The 21,602-nt window shown below is 47.2% G+C and overlaps 1 protein-coding gene across 1 annotated transcript in view; it reads right to left on the bottom strand.

Annotated features, from left to right (window-relative positions):
* Positions 1 to 21,602, bottom strand: part of LOC138643509 (uncharacterized) — a 1,192,186-nt gene that overhangs the window by 44,230 nt on the left and 1,126,354 nt on the right. The window contains exons 2-4 of the mRNA XM_069732408.1: positions 16,262 to 16,335; positions 12,731 to 13,016; positions 9,839 to 10,006 (exon numbers count right to left, since the gene is read on the bottom strand). Coding sequence (XP_069588509.1) covers positions 9,839 to 10,006; positions 12,731 to 13,016; positions 16,262 to 16,335 — 528 coding nt within the window. The remainder of the gene's footprint in view (positions 1 to 9,838; positions 10,007 to 12,730; positions 13,017 to 16,261; positions 16,336 to 21,602) is intronic.

Here is a 21,602-nt window from a genome sequence, read left to right as displayed (position 1 = left end):
GCTGGAGACACTGGGGCAGATTGCTGGACACTGGGGGCAGGATGCTGGAGACACTGGGGGCAGAATGCTGGACACACTGGGGGCAATATGCTGGAGACACTGGGGCAGATTGCTGGACACTGGGGGCAGGATGCTGAATACACTGGGGGCAGATTTCTGGACAAACGGGGCAATATGCTGGACACACTGGGGCAGAATGCTGGACACACTGGGGGCAATATGCTGAAGACACTGGGGCAGATTTCTGGACAGATGGGGGGCAAGATGCTGGACACACTAGGAGCAGAATGCTGGACAAACTAGGGGCAATATGCTGGACACACTGGGGCAATATGCTGGAGACACTGGGGGCAGGATGCTGGACACACTGGGGGCAATATGCTGGAGACACTGGGGGCAGGATGCTGGACATATTGGGGGCAATATGCTGGAGACACTGGGGCGGGATGCTGGACACACTGGGGGCAATATGCTGGACACACTGGCGGCAATATGCTGGAGACACTGTGGGCAGGATGCTGGACACACTGGGGGCAATATACTGGACACACTGGGGCAGGATGCTGGACACACTGGGGCAGGATGCTGGACAAACTAGGGGCAATATGCTGGACACACTGGGGCAGAATGCTGGACACACTGGGGGCAATATGCTGGACACACTGGGGGCAGGATGCTGGACATATTGGGGGCAATATGCTGGAGACACTGGGGGCAGGATGCTGGACACACTGGGGGCAATATGCTGGACACACTGGGGGCAATATGCTGGAGACACTGGGGTCAGGATGCTGGACACACTGGGGGCAATATGCTGGAGACACTGGGGGCAATATGCTGGACACACTGGGGCAGGATGCTGGACACACTGGGGCAGAATGCTGGACACACTGGGGGCAATATGCTGGACACACTGGGGCAGGATGCTGGACAAACTAGGGGCAATATGCTTCACACACTGGGGCAGAAGGCTGGACAAACTGGGGGCAAGATGCTGGACACACTGGGGCAGAATGCTGGACACACTGGGGGCAATATGCTGAACACACTGGGGGTAGATTGCTGGACACACTGGGGGCAATATGCTGGAGACACTGGGGCAGGATGCTGGACACTGGTGGCAGAGATGCTGGACACACTGGGGGCAGGACTGGAGACAGATGGGGCAGGATTGGAGACATGGGCCTAATGTAGATACGGGAAATGATTGGAGACACGGGGCAGGATGAAAGACATGGGGCAGGATTGGAGACAGATTGTGCAGGATCATGGGGCAGGATGGATACGATGGAGACTGATGGGGCAGGATGGGGAGATCATATGGGGTAGAATGGATACTCATGAGGGCAGGATGCGAGAACATATGGCTGGAGCTAGGAATGAGATACACGGGGCCAGGATGGGGGATATTATTATTACCATAGGGGCTAAATAAGGGATATTATTACTGCAGTGATGTATTTATTTTATTTTTGAGGACACTGGTTTAAATGGGGGGGGGGGCGGTCCTGTTACTGTGTAGAGTGACACTATGTTGCCTCTTTTTCTTCATGTGGTGTAATGTAGAAGTTGGGAAAAATTAAGTAATGTGTTCTGCAAGCGGAGCTCGAGATAACTGTTATTTCCTGCAGAGACGAATCCTGGTTGGATGAAGTGATGGCGGTCTGTGCTGGATGAAAGATGAAGGACTTCACCTAGAGATGTCACTGGTGAGTCAGTGTTACCTATACACTGACACTATCCACTGTATACTATATACAGAGCTCCTGTGTGCGATGTCACCAGTGATCACTGTATATTCTCTACACAGACACTGCATACCAAGTACAGATCTCCTGTGAATACAGGCACTTATGGTGATAGTATTGTGAGTTTTTTTTTCTTCCTAACTGAAGGGTAAATTGACTTGATCAATGGATGTTTGACAGGTTATAGTTCCACACAGTAACTATTTTTCTGGAATAATCTGGTTCGGGTATATGATGACCCCGTCACATGACCGGGGGGCCCACAGTGTCTGAACAGCCCGGGGCCCTGGCTACCCTTAATCCACCCCTGGCTGCAGTGGAGCAGAGCGAGGGCGCACACAGGAACTAGGAAGACAAGTGACTTGGGGCCGACACAGATCTGCACTGACACTCAGGCACTGGATGGATGCGCTGATGGGATACAGAGCAGAGATGATGTAAGCAGGCGGACAGAAGAGATATTTTCATAATGTGAGGCCTAATCAGGTGATAAGCATATACCATCCCTCGTGTTATTTACCATCTTTACCTAAGAGCATTTTGGATAAGGATTTGCTGAATTAATGAATAAGCGCACACGGTTAACTTTGCACATCTCCTCAGTGGCGTGCGCCTTCTTGCATCTCAGTACAGGCATTACAAATCGAAAACACGGTTATTGATAGATTTGATGGGTCAGAGTTACCAGATTCTAACTGTGCTTCATCCATTTTTCCAAATGTGATTGAAGCTGGTGTGTAAAAGCCAAAATTCACAACATTCTTGTACGACTCCAGTGTTTTACAGCCGTTTTCTGTTGTAAACACTTTGATGAAATGGAGGTCAAGTGTTAGTGACGTTATAGTTTATGTCTGAGCTGCTGATTAAATGGCCAGACGGTCCCGGTCCTACTTTGCTGTGACGTTGTAAAACATCACTACAAAGGAGCGCAGATACGGTGCAGGAGCCGGGATCTGCCTGTACTTTTATTACCATCTGGGCCTTCTCCATTGCTGCACGCACAGCGGTAAAGAAGCGCCATCTACACAGGAATAAGTGCTGATGACTATTTCTCCTCCATCCTCCGGAATCGGAGGTTTATACCCCATATGGCCCAATAACCGGCATAGTAGTGGAAGCAGCCATGGCCCCGTCCATCACTTATCAGTCAATTTCCTAATTTTCCTGACAAATGAAGACAGGAGGTGCATCCTCTGACAAAGTGGTGGCAGTGGAGGGATCTGTTTGACCCAACAAGTGTTACCTGTGAAAGTCCAGAAAGAGGACAGGACACTGAGGTTCTGAGTGGTCTATCGACGGAATACCTGCATGGTCCGAGGATACCCTTTACTGAGGACAGAAGTATCCTTGTCAGCATTGGGAAGAGCTAGATACTTCTCCTCTCTTGATTAGGCCAGTGGCTACTGGCAGGTCTCCATGGCCAAGCAGGATCAGCCGAAGGCATCTTTCATTCTCCCTATGGCATTGTGTGAGTTCAGTAGGATGCCGTTCAGGCTATTAATGCCACAGAGACTTTTCAGTGGTTGATGGAGAGGTGTCTTAGGTACTTGAACTGTCAGGCAACGCTGATATATCTGGACAATATTATGGTACACTTCACTACGATTGAAGAGCGTCTTACCAGACTCAGGCAGGCGCTGGAGCGTCTTCAGATGCGTGACTGAAGATAAAGCCCCTAAAGTGCCATCTATTCAAGAAGGAAATAGAATATTTAGGGCATACGGTCTACAGCGGAGGTGTGTACCCGACAAAGGTGAAGGTGGTGGCCGTGCTGAAGTGGCTATGCCTATGTCATTGAGGGAGCTAAGAGCATTCCTGGGCCTTTTTTCAAAGATTCATCAAACATTTTGCAAAGACTGCGGCAACACTGCATAAACTGCTGTGGGGGACAATAGAGGGTCCCAAGGGTCGACTGATCCACTGGGGGCTGAGGCAAGAAGAGGCCTTCCAGGCACTAAAGCGTGCATTGACAAATGTACCTATCTTGGCCTACTCAGACTTTTCTCTCAACCATTTGTGCTATTCTGTACATGTGTGAAAGTCTTTATAGTCTGCGAACTGTACTGGGTCAGGTACAGGAAGGACAAGAACAGGTGATTGCCTAAGGAAGTCGATCCCTATGGAATACAGAAAAAAATCGAGATGGTTATGGGCCATGACGGAGAAGTTTGCAAGTATCTGTCAGGGTCGGAAGTCCATGTTCCGACTGACAGTAACCCGCTTGATCAGCTAGAAAACGCAAAACTAGGAAAGTTGAAACAGCAGGGGGTCGTAACGTTGTCTAAGTACCTGTATAAGATACCCTCACAGGCAAAGGCTGAAAATATCCATGAGTGAGTTGGAGGGTGATGAGACACCAGATTTCAGACGCTTTACGACACCCCTTGTGGCCACTGAAGAATTGGAAGAAGTATACCTACCAAATTGAGTGATTAGATGCCTGTGAAATGAATGGGTACAGCTGCAGCAGTCAGATCCAGAGCCATCAAATTTACAAATCTGGGTAACCCTAGGCCAGAAGCCCTGCAGAGAAGAAAGAGTAGCCTTGTCTATCGGTGCCTTTCAAACGCTAGGGCAATAGGAGTGCCTCTATATGAAGAATAGTCTATTATACAGGTGGATAGAGTTACCCTGAGAGTTCAGGACTACATGGCAAGTAGTAATTCCAGAAAGAATGATGCCAAGTATGGTGAAGGAAGCCCATGAGAGAGGTGCCCATTTCAGAATAGAAAGGACCATCCGATGGTTGTAACTGCTTGTGTATTGTCCTCAAATACCTTGAATGGTGGAAGAAGTTTGTGGGAAGTGCTGTATGAATTGCCTAAACTTCCAGACCAGAGGGTGCCCACTCAGTTGATGAGGATGTCTGAGCCGCTGGAAGTGTTGATGGTGGACTACCTCATGATCGGCCCATCTCATAAGAGTTGTGAATATTTCCTGGTGATGACGGACCATTTAACAAAGTTTGTAGTGGTGAACCCAACCCAGAGTCAGACAGCCGAGTCAGAAGCTCAAGCCTTCCTCTGTGTATGCAGGTGCCACAAGAGGATCCACTCCAACCTAGGGGCATGCTTCCAAGGGACAGTCATGGAAGGACTGCAATAACTATACTACATTGAGAAGTCCAGAATAACATCCCACCATCCTCAGGGAAATGGATCATGTGAATGCTTCAACAGAACATTGTTACACATGCTAAGGACATTGGAAGATGAAGTGTCCTGAATTTGTTCTAGAGATTCCAGAAGATGAGTCATCCTGATGTGACCCTTCAGCCTGTGCTTTGTGGTCAACTTCTCTGTCCGCCAAGCCACATCACATCTTTTCTCAGAGTGTTTAGTTTTTATTGTCCTTGCTTCAGTCTTTGAAGGTAATAGGGGTTTTTATTTACTCGAAAACCTGTGTATTTGCGCTAAGGTGTGCCCCGTGTGTGGATACAGTTGCCCTTTCTCCAGCTCTTTTGGACAACTTTCAAACCTGTGATGATAGTGCCTTTAGGTGAGCCACCATGATAGATCAGGAAATGATTTGATAGTGGGTGGCTAGTGAATTTTTTATTAATATTCCGCAGGTGTTCACTTATTCTAATATGCAGTGGCCGCTTAGTTCTTCCAATGTACAGTTTCCCACATGGGCTTTACTTAAAGTCTTTTATTCTTAAAGTTTTTTATTCATGACCTAGTATTAATTTTGCTTATATTTACATTTTATTCATTATATTTTTTAGTCTATCATTTCACTGACCACTACGGGGCACACCTTAGCGCAAATACACAGGTTTTCGGTTTATCCAATTTCAGACATTTGGACAAACTGGGTGGTATTGTCCTATTATTTACAGCAGGGGCCCCTCTAACGCTAGCGCCACTGGTTTAATATACATTTATTGTTTTTATTTACTCATCTGTCTGCCTTATCACATTTCAGGTGCAGCTTTATACGCTTTCCCGCTGCTGGTATTTCCAGCTGGTGATTGTCACGATAATGCGAAAATTGTCATATTGTGAGTTTAGTTTCAGAAGGTTACATGGCTTCCAGACACACACTGCAGATTTGACCCCCCTTTTTGCCCCTCTGCATTCGCTCATACAACAAACAAAGCCCTATGGCAGATGCTCTGTGTAACTTGATATCAATATTCGAGAAGTTTTATTGCTTAGCTGCAAACTACTCATTCCCCCTCCCATCTACTACTAGTTGGAACTGAGTTTCTTGGTCAATTAAAGTTATATATATCGGCACCAATTTGGGCTAGAAAGATAATTATATATTCTAGATGTCCTTCGGCAGATCTATCACCCACTGAAAGCGCTAGCAGCTATACGCAAGGAGTGCAAAGAGCGGATTTCTCAGTAAGCTGTTCGCGTACTTACTCGGGTTTACCCTTAAAAGAATCCTCATGATGTGGGGCACATTCTGATCGTGTCTTACTTATGCGAGGTTCCCACAGCAAGTTATGCATAAAAAATAGTTTACATATCCTAAGTAAAGGGGAGGTGTCAGCCTCTAAGTGATTTCAACACAAGGGGAATGCCTGGGTTTTGGGCTAAGAATACCTTAGTGAAACAGCTTTCCCGCAGTGTTTTCTGTCTGGGTTCTTGCTGCTGTGCAGATACATGATGCATCTGGATATATGGAAGTACTTTCTCCTTCATAGCACACAGCCGGTCACAAGCTGAAATGATCTGAATGACCTGTAAGTGTTCTATTCAATTTTAATCCCATTTTGTTTGTAATGTACACATGATTTTGTCTTCTTTATAATAATCTTTTATACTTTGTTAACACTTCCTACCTTTTTATGGAGAAAAATAAATAATTTACTAGCTTGTCTCTCCCTGCTCTATAAACAAACTGTTGCTTCCTCCGAGGTGAATTACGCTACAGATTTGGGTTGGCTCTGAACCCATTAACCCTTGTATAATTGGAGCTGGTGGCAGCATACTTTGTTCTGTTCGATTGGGAATCTTTGTGATGGCAGCGTTGATAAATATTGTTCCTGCCTGTGTGGGAGTAGTTATATCGCCCTTGCTGCAGTGTGCCCATTAGCCAGTTCATAGCAGTCAGCCTTTCTGGTGACTAATTACCCTAGGTGCAGTACCTAATCTGACCTGAGGTTAAGGGGGGCAACAGCTCCAAGTTCCAAGCTGGAACTTGAATATAGATAAATCCCCTTCAGAAGGAACCAGGGGCAACCAAACAACCCCTGTTTGTGATAAATTGGTGTGAGTAGTGGGGACTATAAAAGGTATCCTCCCCGGGATCCCTGAGATATTGTTGGCAGCACAGCGGCAACCGTGATATTCTCATTTGGTTGTCCAACCATATTGCTGTATGTCAGTTAGTGAAAGACCAGTTAGGGTTTATCTTTCTGCTTACATTCTTTGCCCTGCACCTATCTTGTGTTCCTTTTTAGCATGTCGGTGGCATATACTCCAACAGTACATACTTTTAATCCTTTATTTTATACTAGATTGTGGCCCGACTCTAACGCATCGGGTATTCTAGAATATGCATGTCCCTGTAATATATGGACAATGATGATTCCAGAACTCGCGGCAGACTGTGCCCGTTGCTGATTGGTCGAGGCAACCTTTATGACATCATCGTCGCCATGGCAACCATTATGACATCATCGTCGCTGTGCCCGTTGCTGATTGGTCGAGGCCGCCAGGCCTCAACCAGAGACGCGGGATTTCTACGTCAATGCTGTGCCGGTCTCTGATTGGTCGAGGCCGCCAGGCCTCGACCAATCAGAGAGGCGGGATCCCAGAATGATTAATTTACACTCAGCTCTCCATTTCTTTAGGAGGAATGTGAAGTGCTCGATGGACTTTCAGGCAGGATAGGTCCGAGGTGCCCATGTGTAGTCTGTGGTTAAGGCCATCTCAGCTCATGCAGGAACAACTAGGGATTGCGAGGGTCAGGACCTCTAGTCTGTACAGGAACTAGTAGGGTCAGTTGCCGTTTTAGTGTGTTACCTATTTTCACGAGTGAGGTGCTACACCATCATAACTAAAGACCAAAGCGCCCTAGGGGTAAGTTAGATTACAGATAGAAGGCAACTCCCCATCCTGAGAATCCGGTGTAAGGAGGTCCAACCCAAGGGAGAAGATGAAGCACCAGGTAGGGTGCTACCTACACAATAACAATCTGTCCCTGTGTGTTTAAAGGAGAGCGTGAGTGAACCCCCAAATGAGCAGAGGAATGCTGCATCGTGGAGGATTGCTGATGATGAGTACCTGCAGTGTGAAGGGAAGCAATACTACCACTCCCGGCTGTCCCAGAGAATTGGTCAGAGGCTGAACCAGCAAGAGGAGTGCCAGAAGGCAAGAGTGTTGCAGAAGACACAAACTAAGAGGCGTGTCACAGAACTGAGTATACCAAGGCTGGTATCACACCCACAAGGTATGTGGGAGACTATATCATCTGGCAATACATTATGTGATATTAGCAATACTGAGGCTATCCCATAAATCATCTACGGTGTGAAAAGGGTCACTCTCACTCAAGGAATGGAGAGTTTAAATAATGGCGAAATTTGAGTAGGTGGACAGAGGATTCTCACTGTGAGGCCTAACAAGATGTCTGCAAACAGGCACCACTCTACTGTTTAAAATACCAAAAACTACAAGAGAAAGTAGCAAGAGCTGCATCAGCAGGAACTTCAAAAAAGAAATACGTGGTTCCTGAGGGGGAGAGATTGGAGGAGACACAATGTCAGGTGGCAGCTGTTGCAAAGTTAAAAATGCTATAAGGCCCAGGAGAGAAGTCCAGGTGAGCAATTGATGCCTGGACCTGTAGCAGGACAGACAGAAGGCAGGTGTCTTATAGCCGCCATTGCCAAGGACCAGTTCTGCGTGAAGAACCAGGAGATCCAAGCCAAGAGAGCACGCAGCAGAGGGAAGTTAGTTTGAGCCATCACAGTTGATCAGATGCAGACTCACCCTGCACCACCACCCCTCACCTGTCCCTGGCCAAAATACATGCACCTTTCAGAAAGTTATCAGCATTAACTGGAACTTATGGAAAAAAATATTTGTTCACATTACTGTAAAAAAATGAAAAAAAATTCTCACTTTGCTGTTATTTATAGCAATTTTGCAGATTAATATTTCATAAGTTATAACATCCCCTCCATTTTCTATGGCAGTTTCAATGTTCTAGAGCAGTCCCCTTCAGTAATTCATGGTGTAAGGGTATGTGCACACGATGCAGATTTAGTGCAGAACTGCAGCAGATTTTTCTGCTGCAGAACTGCACTGTGATTTACAGTACAATGTAAATCAATGAGAAAAGAAAAAAGCTGTGCACATGGTGCAGAAAAATCTGCGCAGAAACGCTGCAGATTTCAAAGAAGTGCACGTCGCTTCTTTTGTGCAGTTCTGCAGCGTTTCTGCGCAGATTTTTCTGCACCATGTGCACAGCTTTTTTCTTTTCTCATTGATTTACATTGTACTGCACAGAAACTGCATCAAATCTGCAGATGCAGATTTAGTGCAGAAAATTCTGCACCACATTTCCTACGTGTGCACATAGCCTAACCCTAGTTTTTCAATATGTTTTTGGTTAGCACTTGTTCACACTAGCCTACATGTGCTGGTCTCTTCTCCATTTGTATCAGATCCTTTTTGGACATGTGCACTCCTACTCCTATCAGCCACAGGTGATTGTAAGTAGTTAGCTGGTCCATTCTTGCCCTATAAATTGTAGGCTTTTCTGCCCAGGTGAGGAGACATCAGGACAGGGACCCAACTTTGATGGACATCTTGACGTTGGCAGTTCGGCTAATCTATGCGCCAAGTACCTTTTTGTGCAGATTAATATTTCATATATACATTATATAGTGGTTTCCCCATAGGTGCGCAGTGAGTCACTAGATGCCGCAGCTCACATTGGCCATAAATGCAGCGGCAGAAAGGTGATGTAACAAAAAAAAAAACAAAAAAAAAAACACGCAATACTGTAGACAGGGTTATTATTACAGTGAGGTTTATTCAGACATTACAGCAAATCCACAGGTTGTAAGATGGAAACTTCCTATGAAATACAGATCTGGAAAAGGAGACAAACCCTGATATTACAGGAGCTATGAGCAGACTTTATCCTTGTTTGTCACAGAGTCTGAATAAGCCTCGACCTCGCACATGGACAGGTACTCAGAGCGTCCGGGGATCACCACGCTGATGTACCGACCCTCCATCCCAGGACAGCAGAAGGTCAAGGTGGAAGAAGCAACACTGGTGACTGTGCCGCACCTGGAGGAGAAAACCAGCAAATGTGACCATCAGTGGATCCTTCATTATCACATACAGATCAGAAGACACTGGGCACAGTGCATACACTACGAAAGAGGCCTCAAGCTTGGAGGTTACAGAACAAGAGGTACAGAGCTCAATGGTTACAGTACCAGGAGGCATCAAGCTTGGAGGTTACACTACAAGAGGCACAGAGCTCAATGGTTACACTACGGGGGAAAATGTGTGTAAATGGGTTAGTAACTGGCTTAGTGATAGAAAGCAGAGGGTGGTTATAAATGGTATAGTCTCTAACTGGGTCGCTGTGACCAGTGGGGTACCGCAGGGGTCAGTATTGGGACCTGTTCTCTTCAACATATTCATTAATGATCTGGTAGAAGGTTTACACAGTAAAATATCGATATTTGCAGATGATACAAAACTATGTAAAGCAGTTAATACAAGAGAAGATAGTATTCTGCTACAGATGGATCTGGATAAGTTGGAAACTTGGGCTGAAAGGTGGCAGATGAGGTTTAACAATGATAAATGTAAGGTTATACACATGGGAAGAGGGAATCAATATCACCATTACACACTGAACGGGAAACCACTAGGTAAATCTGACAGGGAGAAGGACTCGGGGATCCTAGTTAATGATAAACTTACCTGGAGCAGCCAGTGCCAGGCAGCAGCTGCCAGGGCAAACAGGATCATGGGGTGCATTAAAAGAGGTCTGGATACACATGATGAGAGCATTATACTGCCTCTGTACAAATCCCTAGTTAGGCCGCACATGGAGTACTGTGTCCAGTTTTGGGCACCGGTGCTCAGGAAGGATATAATGGAACTAGAGAGAGTACAAAGGAGGGCAACAAAATTAATAAAGGGGATGGGAGAACTACAATACCCAGATAGATTAGCGAAATTAGGATTATTTAGTCTAGAAAAAAGACGACTGAGGGGCGATCTAATAACCATGTATAAGTATATAAGGGGACAATACAAATATCTCGCTCAGGATCTGTTTATACCAAGGAAGGTGACGGGCACAAGGGGGCATTCTTTGCATCTGGAGGAGAGAAGGTTTTTCCACCAACATAGAAGAGGATTCTTTACTGTTAGGGCAGTGAGAATCTGGAATTGCTTGCCTGAGGAGGTGGTGATGGCGAACTCAGTCGAGGGGTTCAAGAGAGGCCTGGATGTCTTCCTGGAGCAGAACAATATTGTATCATACAATTATTAGGTTCTGTAGAAGGACGTAGATCTGGGGATTTATTATGATGGAATATAGGCTGAACTGGATGGACAAATGTCTTTTTTCGGCCTTACTATGTTACTATGTTATGAAAGAGGCCCCAAGCTTGGAGTTGGAGGTTACACTACAAGAGGCACAGAGCTCAATGGTTACAGTACCAGGAGGCATCAAGCTTGGGAACTTGCAGTTACTATTGAACAGTAACATTCTGTACCAAGTTTTGAGGTGTAAGAGGCACAGACTTTGCTGTGTTACTACCAGGTGGCAATAAGCTCAGTAGCTCCAAACTAACATGAACATTTCTCATTCTTACAGCCAATAGTCCATCCATGCAGATTCCTGGCCACTTACTGGTCCTGCAGGGAACGTCTGGCTGTGGGGAAGCCCCTCACTTTCCTCAGCCCTGATTTAGCTGCAGTCTCTACCTGTTGTCTCAGAGACCACCACATACTGTTTCCCACCACAATCTTAGTTGCCATCTTAAGCCCTGCTATGTTGTCACAGGTGATCATGTAAGGGATGTACCAGGACTGACTTGTACTTCACCCCTCTTTCACAATTAATGTTTGTGTAATGCTGCGCTATATATAATATATATTACTGTATGCTGTGTAATGACAATGTACATATGTTATTGTGTAGGGAAAGTGTGGTATGCAGGATAGCCACTAGAGAGGGTCATATTCGAATACTACAGGATAAGACAGTAATACGAACTAGTCAAGTTTAGGAGGGTCCTACTGTGGGATAAGATAGTAAGCCTTTTTTCTCCAGTGGACCCAGGGAGCCCAGACAGTCCAGTAGGGCTTTAGAGTGCGGGCAACACATTGGGCCCCGTAACATTTGAAGCTGGGAGCCCACACGTCCAGGGCTTGGGTACTGAAGGAAAAACAGCAACAGTGGAATGCGGGGCAGCACCAAGATGTGGCAGCTTACTACATGGGCAGATGCCCTTATGTCAGTGTGAAATGGACAGGGGAACCCCTAAAGGTAGTAAAGCTGGACAGAAGGAGCGCTGCGGTACCAGATGGAACAGAACAACCTGGTAGAATTCTATAAGAAGTAGGGAGAAGCACAGGAATAGACAAGGGTGTGTACTGTGATGTTCCCTGTGAAGTTGCTGTACTTGAACTGGACAAACTGCAAAAGAATTGATACCAATCCCAATCCACACTGTCAGATCGCTCCACCTATCAGCCAGGGTCACCAATAAGTCATCAGGAGTATTTAAGGGATATTTGGGCAGTGATGAACGCTTTGGGTATCATTTCGATCACCATCTGAAATATCGTACAGTGCACATAGGCTGCCATTGTTCTCAACAGCACATGCTGATTACACAGGACTATATGCTGCCAAGAATAAAGATCTGTCACCTTACAAAATAGCGATTTGCTTGTTTATTAGATGATCAGTAACTTCTGCAAGCTGCACTGAACTTTCGTTTGGTCTCCTAGAAAACAAATATTTAGCTTCTATGAACTTACACCGGGTTGTTGTTGTCGGGGGAGTTTCCGATTCGGACCTCAGCCCCCATCAGTCGCTCCGGACAACAGTCCATCCTGTTTGTCAAGACGACGATGGAGATCTTGTAGCTCTGCTTCAGGTCCAGCTTCCACCAGGGATCCTTCTCCAGGTTGGTGTGAGTGCAGGAATCACTATTGAAGTCGGTGTCTTTGTTCCCATCGATGGCGTTCTTGGCCAATCCGCTCCTGGTGGAGTATGGATAGTCTGACACCTGGGAGGCCACGCCGGTCCGTGCTAGATTCGTGGCTGAGGAGAGAACAGAAGAGATCACATATATGGAGGAGATGTGGGTGCTGCCAGCACTGGTGACATCTGATCCTGGATCCATCAGATGGATTAAGGGGCGGTTAGCTCGGGGAAGAGGGGCATGTACATAAGCTCGTCAAAAAGGTGATAAGGAAGAGCAACTTAGGTAGTGCAGGCTGGTACAACATATTGTAAGGCCGAGAGGAGAGATGGACTACAGCAATATATATTTATTAGTGGCTGGGAGGAGTGATGCACTACAGAATTGTAAAGAGGCATTGACAGGAGTAAGTCTGCGGCCATATCACCATCTGTAAAGACGCTCACATGCAGCAGCACACTTCATGGTACATGCAGGAGTCCAGAAGGAGGGAAGAGTTTGTGGGCCAGGAGACGTCATTGCTATAACTAAGGTGAGTATGTCCAGCTACAGCCCCATATCACTGCTCCCATTCGCTTCCAAACTCCTGGAGCAGCACGTCCACGCTGAACTTCCTCCCACCTCTCATCTAACTTGCATCCCCATCATTCCACTGAAACTGCCGTGACCAAAATTACCAACGACTTACAGCCAATACAATACTCTGTGCTCCTCCTTCTAGACCGGTCCTCTGCTTTTGACACAGTTGACCACTGCCTCCCACTACAGATCCTCTCCTCTTTTGGCATCAAAGACCTCGCCCTATCCTGGATCTCCTCATACCTTTCCAACCGCACATTCAGCATCTCCCACACTACCTCCTCATCCCACCCTCTCTCTGCTGGAGTCCCCCAAGTCTCTGTTCTAGGACCCCTACTCTTCATAATCTAGACACTTGGCCTGGAACAACTCAAAGTCCCATGGATTCCAGCACCATCTTTATTTGGATGACATTCGGATCTACATCTCTGGCTCAGATGTCACCTCTCTGCTCTCCAGAATCTCGGAGTGTTTATCAGCCATATCCTCCTTCTCCTCTCACTTCCTTAAACTCCGTGTGGACAAATCTGAACTCATCATCTTTCCTCCATCTCACAGACATTTTCCTGACCCATCTATCACAATTAGTGACTAGTGTTGAGCATTCCGATACCGAGATCTGATACTTTTGTGGTATCGGATCCATAGGGATGTGTAAAATAAAGAATTAAAATAAAAAATATTGATATATTCACCTCTCCGGCGGCCCCTGGACATCACGCTGATAACCGGCAGGCTTCTGTGTTTAAAATGAGCGCCATTAGGACCTGCGAATGACGTCGCGGCTTCTCATTGGTCGCGTGGCGGTCACATGAGCGGCACGCGACCAATCAGAAGCCGCGACGTCATTCGCAGGTCCTAAAGGCGCTCATTTTAAACACAGAAGCCTGCCGGTTACCAGCGTGATGTCCAGGGGCCGCCGGAGAGGTGAATATATCAATATTTTTTATTTTAATTCTTTATTTTACACATCCCTATGGATCCCAGGGCCTGAAGGAGAGTTTCCTCTCCTTTAGACCCTGGGAACCATCAGGATACCTTCCGATACTTGGTGTCCCATTGACTTGTATTGGTATCGGATATCGGTATCGGCGATATCCGATATTTTTTGGGTATCGGCCGATACTGATACTTTCAAGTATCGGACGGTATCGCTCAACACTATTAGTGACATCACACTTTCCCCTGTACCAGAAGTCCGCTGCCTCGGAGTAACACTTGACACTGCCCTGTCATTCAAACCGCACATCCAAGTTTTTTCCACGTTCTGTCGCCTCCTGCTCAACAATATCTCCAGAATCCATCCTTTCTTCAACCCTCAATCTACTAAAATACTTGTGCATAACCTCATCATCTCCCACCTCAACTACTGCAACATCCTCCTCTGTGGCCCGACTAATTCATCTCTCTCCTCGCTACTCCCCTCTGCAAGTCTCTTCACTGGCTCTCATTCCCTCAGCGTATCCAGTTAAAATTACTAATACTGACATACAAAGCCATCCATAACCTGTCTCCTCCATATATCTCTGAACTAATCACCCGATATCTTCCCTTACATAATCTCTGGTCCTCCCAAGACCTCCTTCTCTCCTCTACACTAAATCACTCTTCAACTAATCACCTCCAAGACTTCTCCAGAATATCCCCCATCCTCTGGAATCCTTTGCCCCAACACGTCCGACTATCAACCACATTCAGATCCTTCAGATGGAACCTGAAAACCCATCTCTTCAGGAAAGCCTACAGCCTGCACTGACCCCACTGCCTCCTCACCACTACCGAAGCTACCGCCTCACCAACACCGGAGCTCCTGCAACCCTCAACCTACTGTCTCCATCCCCACCATCCTGTAGAATGTAAGCCCGCAAGGGCAGGGTCCTCGCCCCTCTGTATCAGTCGGTGATTATTTACTGTAAGTGATGTGTCATTTGTATGTAACCCCCTTCTAATGTACAGCACCATGGAATCAATGGTGCTATATAGATAATGATAATAGTGCATGGATGACTGCCACCAGATTAGATAATCACACAGTAGTGCTCCAGGTGTTGACCGCTGCGATCAGTCTGCATCTCCTGGTGGCGCTGGCAGCAGCAGTGCACTGGACCTCTTTTAGGGATGGTAGGGTGGGGGCAAGTAGAGTTTTGGTGAAATATTTATTCATACAGAAGGTGTGCACAGATCTCATTACACACAATTCATTCCCAAGGATGGGCCAACGCATTCATTTAAAAAACAAATGTTGGGGGCAGACTAATGTCTATCGTTACACCATGAGTAGAAAATATATCATTGGTCAATCCAAGAAAGGGGGCGAAGACGTAAGGGGGCCACAGAGTATTTGGACTGGACCATGGTGGCCTCAGTCAGCGGCAGGAGTGATGATCGGACTTCACATCTCACTTCCGGCACTACAGTCGCTCTGATCGGACTTTACTCCATGCACCAAGAACCACCGCATCCAAGACCGCGGTCCAGCAAGACCTGACCGCCCAAAGCACAACATGTGGGATAGGGTTACTCATCAAGACACCTCAGACACTAAACATTTGGAGAACTTGACAAATGTAAGAATCTAAGCAAGTGAAGACTTGACCACCATTTGCCATCACCAGAAAACCAATGTCCTTCATGTCACCTGCACATTATGGCAGACTGGAGCCCAGGATACAGTGCAGGTAGTACGGCTGTATGGTCACAGCACCAAGATGGAAGGTCATCACAGCATCTCCAGACATTGACCCCTCCACCTGCTCTATAACCCACCCCGAGCACAGGATCTCACCTCCAGGTGCAGGAGCGCATCCCAGAGCCAGAACCACAGATCCCAGCAGAATCAGCGACAGCAGAGGATTCATCCTGGGGAAAGGAACAGAGACATGGAGGAGTCAATAGGGCGTCCATCGTGCCACCTCAGCGCCCCATTTATGGCGCCCATCGTGCCACCTCAGTGCCCCATTTAGGGTGTCCATCGTGCCACCTTCTGTCTCTTGAACCGTTTTCTATGGGGTTAGGGTCGGGGGATTACCTGCCACTCTACAGTGTTGAGGTCATTGAGCGTTAGTCGCTGTTACAGAACCCCCAGCACCAAGAATGTTATGCAGTATATATTATGTATAATAGGTTCCATGTGAAATGCATCAGTCCACAGGCTGCGCCCCTGGGCAGAGAGGACAATATATCCCCCTTCTGTCCTCCCCCACCTTTGTAATTCCCCCAGTAAATATCAGCAGGCTCCTGCCCCTGCGGCTATTGTAATGTATGTCTGGCCTGCTTTTACTATTGGCCTGCCCTGTGTATCTGTGTTATATATTCTGTGTGCTGTAAATAAAGTGTGTTCTTTTAGACTGGAAATACGTGGAGTAGCAGTCAGCTTTTATATGCTTTCACGTAATCAAGGAATTCCAGCCAGCGTCCTTCATTCAGAATCCAGCAAAAGCAGAGTGGACCTCCTGAAACACGGGGGGTGCTGAAAGAGGTACCCCAGCTTGGTAGACCCCGTTACAGTCGCGGTCTTGGCTTTGTCCTCAGGGGCTCCACGATGCATAAAGTAGTCACACTGACGAAGCCCCCAAAAGTTAAATAATTTTCCAGACCATTAGGACAGATCCCCTCATTGTTGGGAAGTACGGACAGCCCTGCCGGCAGGCTAACACAGACTGCTCCCCGCACCTCACACCGTCAGGCGTTTAACCGTATATTTCGGGTCACACCGTACAATCTGAGAACCCAACTGATAACTGCATCAATGTAATAGTAAAGTGCGAATGTGCAGATGATGCCAGGATTTATAGGGCTGGTGATCAATATAAGCTGCACACAGGTCCTACTCAGGGTCCAGATACAAGTCATCTACAAGGACCCTCCATTGCAGTCCTGTATACCTGACCCATGTTGCAGCATCAGCCAGGGCCCACAGCGTAGCTTCAATGCGCGTTTCGCACCGGCTTTGTCAGGGGGCGGTGCAGTGTGTTGGGCATGTCCATATAGAGCCCCAAATCATCCTTCAGGTGCCACTAATTGCGGCGCATGTGCCCGTTAATCCCACCGGGTGTTGAATTGCTTCTGGCGTCCACCATGGCGCCGCGGTTCACAATGACGTCACTGGACCGCATGCGTCACTTCCGGGCGCCATCTGCAATGCCCCGGAGTCAGGATAACAGAAGACGTGCGCACAGTGGATCACTCTCAGGTAACGCATAGACAAATCCATAATAGGACGAGTATACATCCGCCATATCATCTACAGCCTATTATACCCTACACTTTCCCGGACTTGACGTGCACAAAAAGCGTTACAATGAACGTTTTCTCTGCACGACGGACGGCTATTATACAACAGATCCAGTGCACGACGGATGAAACGGACGGCCGTCCATCACTAATACAAGTGTATGGGAAGATGCCGGATCCTGTATTCTCAAAAAAATGGATTGTGACGGATCTGATAAGACGGAAGTGTGAAAGAGGCCTTACCTGAGAGAGGCTACTTCACACTTCTGTCTTTTTGCCTCCATCGCAATCCGTCGTTATGGCAAAAACACAGATCCTGCAAATGTGCCAGCAGGATCCGTTTTTTGCCATACACTTTAATGGACGATGGATTGCGACGGAGGCGCAGTGTTTTAGCGGTCCGTCGTGACAAAAAAAAACGTTCAATGTAACTTTGTCCGTCGGATCCGCCATTTCCAACCGCGCATGCACGGCCGGAACTCCGCCCCCTTCTCACCGCTCATCACAATGGGCAGCGGATGCGTTGTAAAACGTAAATTTAGCACAACGTCGGTCGGTACGTCGGGATGACGGAGGTGTGAAAGTAGCTATAGTCTCCCTCGCCTCCAAGCGTGAAATGAAGGCAACATCACTGCAGCAACCGGTCACCTGGGGGGCTGCATGTGCACTTAACCCCTTAGAGACCAGGCCACGGTTTTCATATCTGACCAGTGTGAAGTTATGTGGTAATAACTCTGGAGCTCCATTACATCTCACCGCTATTGAAATGGTTTTATAACACATTGTACTTTATGTTAATGATAAATGTATCTCAATATTTTCTGCATTTTTTAATATAACAAAAGTTTGACAGAAAAAAAAAAAAAGTTCTAAAAATTGTGTAAACGTTGATTTTGCCTTTAATCCAGATAGTCAGACCACATAAAGTCGTCACTAAACATTTCCCTCAGGTCGGCTTCACATCAGCTCCATGTCTAATTATTTTATTATGATGTTAGAAGGTTTAGGACTGTAGCAGCAATTAAGAGATTTACAGAACTTTTCTTTAGGGACCCATTCCATTCTGAAGTGACTTTGGGGGTCCTATATTTTATAAAATCCCCAAAAGTGAGACCATTTTTAAAACCAGCCCCCCTCAAAACTGCTGTCAGGTGGTTTATTCCCCTTCAGGTGCTTTTCAGGAATGAACACAAAGTCACATGACAGGAAGGAAAACGTCCATTTTTACCACCTAAGGCCGTGTGCACATGGTCAGGATTTCTCGCAGAAATTTCCTGAGCAAAACCGGACATTTTCTGCAAGAAATCTGCATGCGTTTTCACCGCTTTTCTTTGCAGATTTTTCCAGACGTTCCCAATGCAATAATATAGTGGGAAATCCGCAAAATTAATGAACATGATGCGTTTTTTTCATGGAAAAAAAAAATTGCAGAATACTTGCTAAATGATGGGATGCATAATATATGCGTTTTTTTCACATTTTTATAGCGAAAAAAAAAAAAATATCATGAAAAGTCTGCAACGTGTGCACACAGCCTAAACGCCAGTGACTTCTGAGCAGGCCGCCATTTGTCCATGAATTGCTATGGAAACACCAGGACCACAGTCATGATCGCCGTACGCCCATGGGGATAAAGCCTCCCACACTGTTAACCATTTACATGCTGCAGTCACTATTGACAGCAGCATGTTCGGGGTTAAAAAGCCATGGCTGGCACTAAAGACAATCCAGGCTGATCCAGCGAGGTGGCAGCTGTAGTGTACAGCCCTGGATTCACACCGGTCAGGGGAAGCTGTGGTCAGATATGTGAGGGCAGCAAAGACATATTGGTGGTCACTAAGGGGTTAAGAAGCACAATAAAAGCAGGTTTGGGGTAAGTTCACACTGGGCATTTTTAATGCTCATTTTCAGCTGCTTTTTACCCCACCAGCAAAGCCGATGAGATTTCAGGAGTCTCACGTAGTTTTCCCCCCATCAGGATGTTGTGCTGGTGCTTGTTATGGACACAGAGCGCGTCACGTCACTGCAGGGTTTATATCGGGTGTGGAAAGACTCAGGGATCATTATTTGCAGATTTTATTCCTGCAGAAAAGTCCTGGACAAAGACAAGTCAGCGCCCAAAACCCCACACACCTAAACCTGCATTTACAGCAGCTTCTTTCCTGACAAGAAATCAGGTTTTGCTGCAGGAAATAAACCTCCATGTGGCCTTCCCCTTTGTGACCTTCCCCTTTATGTCGCCTTCCCCTTTATGTCGCCTTCCCCTTTATGTCGCCTTCCCCTTTATGTCGCCTTCCCCTTTATCTGCAGTTTTTTGCCAGCGCTGTGCTCCCCCTCAGTAACAGCAGATAACAGGAATAGATTGTAGGACAGGAGACAATTACTCTCTGTTATCAGCCGCAGCCTCAGAAATAGAAGAAGCCGCCGTGCTGCGATCAGGGGATGCTACAGAGCAAAGCCTCCAATCACCTGGTGCAGAACAGCGCTGCAGTCAGGCCTGGCTGATAACAGGGAACAGTAGCTCACATTTACCTTTCACCAGTACAAGCCAATATCCGTCACACCTGCTCAGTGCCAGCACCTCTCTTCTGCAGCTCAGCAGCCTCACAGCTGGGTATTTATAGGCTTCTACTCTCTGGCCACGCCCCCTATTCATAGCTCCTCCCTATGCCCCTCCCCTGAGCGCACAGACTGACAGTGTCCCGGCCCCCTCCCCCGTTGGTGGTCAGCGCGGTGCAGCTGGTGACCAGTAGTGGCCGCTCGCTCGGCTCGGGGCTGCCCGTGTCTGCTGCTTTCTGCGCTCCTCGCACTTCTCTATCTCTGAGAATCCGTGTAAGGCCGGTTTCACATGTCAGTGTCTCCGGTACGTGAGGTGACAGTTTCCTCACGTACCGGAGACACTGACACACGTAGACACATAAAAATCACTGCATCTGTTCAGATGTCAGCGTGTTTTCATGGACCGTGTCTCCGTGTGCCAAACACGGAGACATGTCAGCGTTCGTGGGAGCGCACGGATTACACGGACCCAATAAAGTCAATGGGTCCATGTAAAACACGTACCACACACGGACGTTGTCCGAGTGCAGTCCGTGTGCCGTGCAGGAGATAGCGCTACAGTAAGCTGAATCCACTGGTGCTGAATCCGCGATTCATATCTTCCTTGCAGCAGCGTTTGCTGCAGGGAAGATATGAATAATAGTGTTTAAAATAAAGATCTATGTGGCCCCCGCCCCCCCAACCCCCTGTGCGCCCCTCCCCCCCCGCTGTTCTGAAAATACTCACCCGCCTCCCTCGTTGGCTGTTGCTGCTTCCTGTTCTGGCCGCATCTTCTCCTGAATGCGGTCACGTGGGGCCGCTCATTTACAGTAATAAATATGCGGCTCCACCTCCCATAGGGAGGACACTATAATTACTATAAATACTCTGCCTTTTATTGGGCACCCCTCAAAGGGCCATGGGCCGGGTCTGGCCACCGTGACATCCCCAGAACCTAAGGACCCGGTATCGAGTGCCCCATTGCCCTGATGTGGGGGCGCTGCAGATCTACATCTAAAAACTGCATCAATCAGACACGTGGCTTCTGGGGTGGTTTTTTAAGAATATATATGTTTTTCAGCACGGTGTCTGGCTCCTTTCTGTCACTGTGGTGTCTGGCTCCTTTCTGTCACTGTGGTGTCTGGCTCCTTTCTGTCACTGCGGTGTCTGGCTCCTTTCTGTCACTGTGGTGTCTGGCTCCTTTCTGTCACTGTGGTGTCTGGCTCCTTTCTGTCACTGTGGTGTCTGGCTCCTTTCTGTCAGCACGGTGTCTGGCTCCTTTCTGTCATTGTGGTGTCTGGCTCCTTTCTGTCACTGTGGTGTCTGGCTCCTTTCTGTCACTGTGGTGTCTGGCT

Source organism: Ranitomeya imitator, chromosome 6, assembly GCF_032444005.1.
Source record: "Ranitomeya imitator isolate aRanImi1 chromosome 6, aRanImi1.pri, whole genome shotgun sequence".
Classification (NCBI taxonomy): domain Eukaryota; kingdom Metazoa; phylum Chordata; class Amphibia; order Anura; family Dendrobatidae; genus Ranitomeya; species Ranitomeya imitator.
Note: the sequence above shows the minus strand (reverse complement) of the source record. Positions and strands in the feature narration are given on the sequence as shown.